At 37.1% G+C, this 7,421-nt stretch overlaps 1 protein-coding gene across 1 annotated transcript in view; it reads right to left on the reverse strand.

The window, feature by feature from the left end:
• Nucleotides 1-5,755, reverse strand: part of DNLZ (DNL-type zinc finger) — a 117,757-nt gene extending 112,002 nt beyond the window's left edge. Inside the window, exon 1 of the mRNA XM_044057870.1 lies at nt 5,257-5,755. Within this exon, the coding sequence (XP_043913805.1) occupies nt 5,257-5,526 (270 nt within the window). The 5' untranslated portion in view covers nt 5,527-5,755. The remainder of the gene's footprint in view (nt 1-5,256) is intronic.
• Nucleotides 5,756-7,421: the final 1,666 nt, after the last annotated feature.

Here is a 7,421-nt window from a genome sequence, read left to right on the forward strand (position 1 = left end):
AAGCTAACTAGAAAATAGAAAATCAAAGACAAATCATCAATAAGAGAAGTAAAGATAATCACAGAGATTAAAAATATGGACTTCAGAACTATTAGCGATCAGAAACAGAACTCCATATTAAAAATGGGCTGTATGTGATTCTGTAATAGAAACTGAGCTTGAACATTGATATGTAACAACGTACCTACGATATATATATCTAATTAATAGAATACACTGCAATACGAGGCGAGAAGACTTAGGTCCCACTGTTGAGATTTGCAACATAAAAAGTCACTAATTAACTCCTGATCACAAATTATGCTTTAAAGTTATTGTGTGCATTTAACTGTTTTTGTTTAAGAAGCAATGTTAAATTACAATAGAAATTAAGACTAGGAGGAGCAGTTGGTTGTGATATTTGGAATTACATGCTTCACAAGGGAAAGTTATTGAAAAGCAGAATGCCAGCACTGATTGTTTAACAATATGTTTATTATTACACATTTGTGTCAGCAGTTAGTGCCAAAATACAAGTGCACTATGCATGGGGAATGCACAGTACACACACATTTAAATGTGGCAGTGACATCTGCAATGCATGCAAAAAATAGTGTCAGTCACTAAACATTTTTCCAGAACCTCTGAGGTTACCAGAAAACCAATTGCCATGGCCTCATCAGTGGAGGAATGACAGACAAAAAGTAGGGGTGTACCAGTATCACACAGTAGCAGCAAAACCAAAAGGGTTATAACTTAGAGAGAGGAATTAATACTCTGACATATTCTTGCCATACTTCCACATTGAAAATCCAATTACTATCATTAGGTCATTAGGTGATGAAAAAATAGCTTACATAGCATAAATTAATGTAGCTCAGGCAGAGTAAGGAAGACTGAGACAGGAAACAGATTTTTGTTCACATATTTTGCAAATTTCCTTAATTAGTACTTATGCTACCCTGCAATCTGATTTTTATTCAAATTCTTCTTCCCCTTAATCCGCTAATATCTGGCTAATGTCAGCTAGAATTCTCCCACAGTTTTCAAATCAACTAGTTTGGTATAAAATTGTTTCAAGCACCCACACTCCTCCCTTAAAGAAAAAACGTATTCCCGTTACATCTTCTCCATTATCAAAATATGCACATTACACCACCTCCATTTTCAAAGTATGCACTTTTTTCTTGTAAAAGTTAGTTGCTTGCATGACAGACTAATAGGACACACATCATATCATAGAAAAAGTAAAAATTATAAAGAAATATAGATATTGCCATTCAACAATTAAAAAGTCAAACTTTTACATGATACAGCTGTATGAATTTTCAACATACAGATACTGTCAAACATTTAAAAAAACGACTCCTACATGATATCACTTTATATATTTTCCACATCAAAAATCATGCCACAATCTTTTTTTTCATACCAGTTATAGCTTTAACATCAAAAGCATAACCAGAAACAAAATTAAATAAAAAACAAACATGCATGACAAATGTAACAATTCAGTTTAAAGACAGCATACTGAAGAGTTTAAAAGGGGAACTCGGTTCCACTTAACCTATACTGTTGTTTTAACTTTTTCAATTCTAAGACATTGACAGCAAGGAAGCAGACATAATCTGACTGGTATGTATTTGTCATTATTACTATTTTCTTAATATTGAGTATGTTACACTGTCAGTAATGAGCCCATTTAAATCTAGTATTACCCCACTGGGCCTACTTATGGGCACATTTTATCACTGTAGTTACTAAGCCTATAATCTTTACAGTTAACTAAATTTATTTTGTTTTTACACAAATATGAATAATCATCTACATCATGGAATTACCCCAGCTAGTTGAACCAGCAATGCAGTACACTGTTTCATGTGAGAAGGTGATCCTCTTTACATTACATTAGTACTTGTGGCTACTGTTAACAATGAAAGCACTAATTGGACTACAAACCAGCACAATGCAGTAGGATTGGAGCATTAAGTTATAGGAATGCCACAATGAACACTGAATGAACCAATTCCTGCTACGTCCTATTCAGGATCATGGTAAATTAAGAGTCCAAGTCTAAGACAGCTAAGAACATAAAGCATGGAAACAATCCTGGACTGAATGCCAGTCTTTGACAGAAAACACACATACACCTAATGGCAATTTAAAAGATCGACAATCTGCCTATTGGCATACCTTTGGGAGATGGGCAAAACCAGACACTATAGCCAAAAATCCATGCAGACACAGGAAGGACATTCAGAGTTCACACAGAAAGCATCCCAGCAGGTAAGCAAACTTATACAAATAAGCATTTGTCAGGCAACAAGTTATTCTTGCACATTTTCTTTTAGTACAATACCACATGATAAAGTCCAAGCAACTTTGGTAGTGTTCACTACCAACACTGTGGCTGCATTTTAACTGGCAGGATCAAACCTCTCAACTGTCCCTATTTTATAGAGACACCCCCCTGATGTTTCTCAAAGTTTTGTTCCATTCCTCCTAAAAACTGTAAATCATTTTCAGAATTTCTAAGATAATAGTGCCAGGACTTAAAATGTGTCCCTAATTTGGGGTCTTTTCCTAAGGCTCCCCTATTACAGATATGCAGGATAAGTGGATTAGCCAGGAAAGAATGCAAATAAAGTAAATTTAACCAGTAACTCAATAATCGTACAAACTTCCAAAGTAAAAAAACATACTTAATTCCAGTGTTTTTAAAACACTAATCCCATACATATTTCTATTATACTGAAATAAATAATAATATTCAGCGATTGATGGGCAGGGGAGGGGGTCCTGCCTCCTTAGCTCTCACTTTTACTAACAAGACATGTGTAATGCATTAACTGATTACTTTTTATTTTTTTCTGAGAAGGGACTGCTACTACCGTGGCTTTCATTATAAATTATTATTTATTACATGTTAGGTTTAACCACCCAACGTCTACTAAAAATGTTTTAATTTGGAAAACCACGGTTTTTGTGGAGCAGTAGTTCCCTTGATAAGTGCATTACATTAATTCATTGCTTTACACTGAGTTTGAAAGAAATTTTTTGTTACTGCAGATGTAATCAAAGACTGTACTACTATATAATAATAATGATAACGATGATGTAATCAAAGACTGTACTACTATATAATAATAATGATAACGATGATGTAATCAAAGACTGTACTACTATATAATAATAATGTGATGTAATCAAAGACTGTACTACTATATAATAATAATGATAACGATGATGTAATCAAAGACTGTACTACTATATAATAATAATGATAACGATGATGTAATCAAAGACTGTACTACTATATAATAATAATGATAACGATGATGTAATCAAAGACTGTACTACTATATAATAATAATGATAAGATGGTGATGAACAAAGGGGTCTGGCGTACCTCTCAACTGTCCCTGATTTTGACTCTAATTTTAGCTGTGTCCCTATTAATCCCTCCTAAAATTGGTGACTTTTGGAGAACACGTGGTGAATTTTACTTAAATAATGACAATAATTAGAGCCATGGACTTCTTTTACTTCAGAAACTGTATATTAATCCATGTTCTGTCAATGCTTAAGTTAACAAGAATTTCTTCTCTTTCAGCTGTTCCTGTTAGGGGTCCCCACAGCGGATCATCTGTTTCCATTTCATCCTCTCCTCTGCATCTTGCTCTGTCACACCAACCACCTGCATGTCCTCTCTCACCACATCCATAAACCGTATCTTAGGCCTTCCTCTTTTCTTTTTACCTGGCAGCTCCATCCTTAGCATCCTTTTCCCAATATACCCAGCATCCCTCCTCCGCACATGTCCAAACCAATGCAATCTTGCCTCTCTGGCTTTGTCTCCAAACAGTCCAACCTGAGTGGACCCTCTAATATACTGATGCCTAATCCTGTCCATCCTTGTCACACCCAGCCCAAATCTTAACATCTTTAACTCTGCCACTTCCAGCTCCGACTCCTGCCTTTTTGTCAGTGCCACCGTCTCCAACCCATACAACACAGCTGGTCTCACTACCCTTATAGACCTTCTCTTTCACTCTTACTGGCACCTGTCTTGTCACAAATCACTCCTGACACTCTTCTCCACTCATTCCACCCTGCCTGTACTCTCTTCTTCACCCCTCCTCAGCACTCACCATTATTCTGAACTGTTGACCCCAAGTACTTAAACTCATCCACCTTCACCAACTCTACTCCCCGCATCACCATTCCTCCATCCTCCCTCTCATTCACACACATATATTCTGTCTTAGTCCTGCTGATCTTCATTCCTCTCCTCTCTAGAGCATATCTCCACGTCTACAGGGTCTCCACAACCTGGTCCCTACTCTCACTACAGATCACAATTTTATCTGCAAACAACAGAGTCCATGGGGCCTCCTGTCTGATCTCTTCTGTCAACCTGTCCACCACTATTGCAAATAAGAAAGGGCTCAGAGCTGATCCTTTCTGTAATCCCACCTCCACCATAAACGCATCTGTCACTCCCACTGAAGACCTCACCACTGTCACACTACCCTCGTACATATCCTGTACCACTCTTACATACATAGAACTAATATTTTAAAAGTGTCCCTGATTGTCTCTGATTATTTCTGTATTAAACGATTCTGCTGGGATTTGTCCCTGATTGGTTGAGAGCAATGGAGTCTGTACAGCACATTTTGGGAATATTAACTAAGCAAGTTTTATGCACTATTTATTGTGAAATATGAAGCAGCTAGCGGAATATCTCTCAACTGCTATGACTTTAGACATTGCACTATGATTTTTAGCTGTCACAATTACTTTTGTCCCTTCCAGATTTACTGGTATTCCTCATAAAGTTAGACCTGTTTATGAAAACATACCTTATTGAATGAGAAAAAAACGATAATACGTAAGTACCAAACTTTCTATCCTGAAAAATAAGAAAGTGTTCCTCATTCTGATCCTCTGCTATGATTTTTAAAGGCTATACTATGATTTTTAATGCTCAGAAGATAAGCATTTTTGGCATTTATCAGTCTGAAGATATTCATTCAAAATCCATACTCCAAAGAGTCAACAAACACACACAACTGTAAATAATACCGTTCTCGTCAGACCTGGACGCACATAATAAGAACATGAATGACGGCGCAGTACTGCTTAGGAACACAGATACTGTATCACCTTTCATGTACATTTTGTGGGCAAACATGTTACCGTTCAGTTCAATGGCATACGCCGAAATCATAGAAAAGTGGGGACATGCTCCTCACTTACAGTTTATTTCCTAACCTTGCAAGTGTAGACCATATGATAATGCTGAGATTCAACTCCGCCAAGCGTATTCCGCTGTGAGAAAAGTTTGGAGCCTACTGAATAACAAGCTGGGGAGCAAGTCTGAAAACTCGAAACAAGGAGTCTTGGAACAGCGACCCTCCAGAGAATACCGACCATGCGTTCACAAGTGATAAAACACACAGTTCTCAACCGCACAAGTCCACAAATGCTAAATGCCGTCGCGGACAACAGTCTTGACTCTCTCAAAATTAGACGATGTAACATTACAACTTTATTTATGCCGTCCACCTACGCTGTAAAACAAACGTTTACAACAAAACACAAGTGCCACCTAATAAGTGATATGTATTAACTATGGTGCTTTAGGACAAACTCCAATTCAAACCATTTTGTCAGTTCACGGAAATATGTTCTGGTCAGTTATATGTTGTCGCAATGACGAACATCACTGCTACAGCTCTTATGAACGTTTATACGTGCTGCTTCTGCAGGCTGGGAAAATTTGCTGCGCATGCTCAATAAAGCCCAACCCTATTTACGGTAAAAAAAAAAAAAAAAAAATGGTAATAGGTACGCATTTATTAATTTACATAATTAGGTTCATCGCACCTCACTGAATTTATGAGTTACTGTAGCAAAATATGATACTTACTAGCTACTGTATACATCAGTTTTATATGATATTCATATATATCTATAATAAAATTATGTATACCATTAGACGTCGTTTGTGTAATAAGAACTATAAAGGTTGGGCCCTTTGCGCCTGAGACTTCTGTTTTGATCTTTCTCAGTTCAACTAAATGTAGGGTTGTTACCTTTTTAAATACCCAAAGTGGGATATTTTTGGTACAAACGTCAGATAAGAATTCACTTTTTTTACCTAAATAAAAGATTATTTTTGAAGTATTTTAGTTGATTATTCTATTTCTTATAACGGTGGTGCTGCACTATCGCCTCACAGTAAGACGTTGTCCGGTTCGATTCTCAGCTACAGCTTCTTCTGCGTGGAGACATGCGTGATTGGGTGTTCCTTCGTTGAAAGGTTGTGCGTCAGGGCTGGCAACTCGGCACGTAAATATCTACTGCCAATCATTAGCGGACCGGAGTTCTGCTGTGGCGACTCCTAACCGGGGAAAAAGTCAAAAGAAACGACATTCTATTTCTTATAACATTTAGGTGTTTCAGATACAGTTTATGCAACTATTACATAAAATATAGGAAATAACTCTGTCATAAAATCTCAGGACATTTGCCATTGTTTCCATTTTTATGCAGGACACAACTGCCTAAAGAGGGACTGTCCCTCGCAAAGTGGGACAGGTCACAGGTGGTAACCCTAACTAAATGATGAGTGGGTTTTCACGTTTTTCGTGACATGTATAGTGCTAAACAGTTACGACATTGCACTTTGTCCATTTGATCAGTGAACCATTGCACAGAGTTTATTAATAGATAAAATTGTATGTGATAATTTGGGTATTTGTTGTGTAAGAATAAAAATGACTAAGACCGGTGTTAACCTTTACAATAGGTGCTGTTAGTTTATTTTACTTTCAGTACAGAAGACAAGTTAGAACATAGTAGGAAGTTAATTTTGGTGACGCCCGGCCGCAAGGATGTATCATATCAAACATACCTCTCATCCTCTTAGTGCAAGAAATCTGGGCAAGACTTGAAATAATGTGGGGAAGAAAGGCACAAGTAATAAACTTACAAAAAACAAGATTTGTCTTGACATGCATTTTCTGAAACAAGTCAGGTTATTTAGTGAATTCAGTCATCAGTGATTTGCCAGAACACTACAATTTTTTTGATGGACATAGCAAACTACAAGGCAAAAATCTGGACATTCTGTGAACTCTGGACAATTCAGAGGTATATGTCTCAAAACACTGACAAATGCACAGAGAATACTAAGTACTTGCGTATATTGCTAATCAAGGACTCCAATCTCACACACAAAAAACAGGAAAATAAATACCTTAATGGCCAAGTTCTGTACATACGATAAAATAATATCACCAACCAGACATTGTATTTTGCATATATCAGGGGATACTGCCCTCTTGTTGTCCCTTTAGCAAGCCAGGTACAGAGCCAGATTAAGGTAAAATGGGGCCCTAGGCAGGGGAATGGACCAGCACCCTCCCAACAGC

This window comes from Protopterus annectens, chromosome 16.part0, assembly GCF_019279795.1.
Source record: "Protopterus annectens isolate FY-2018-M chromosome 16.part0, PAN1.0, whole genome shotgun sequence".
Taxonomy (NCBI): Eukaryota; Metazoa; Chordata; order Ceratodontiformes; family Protopteridae; genus Protopterus; species Protopterus annectens.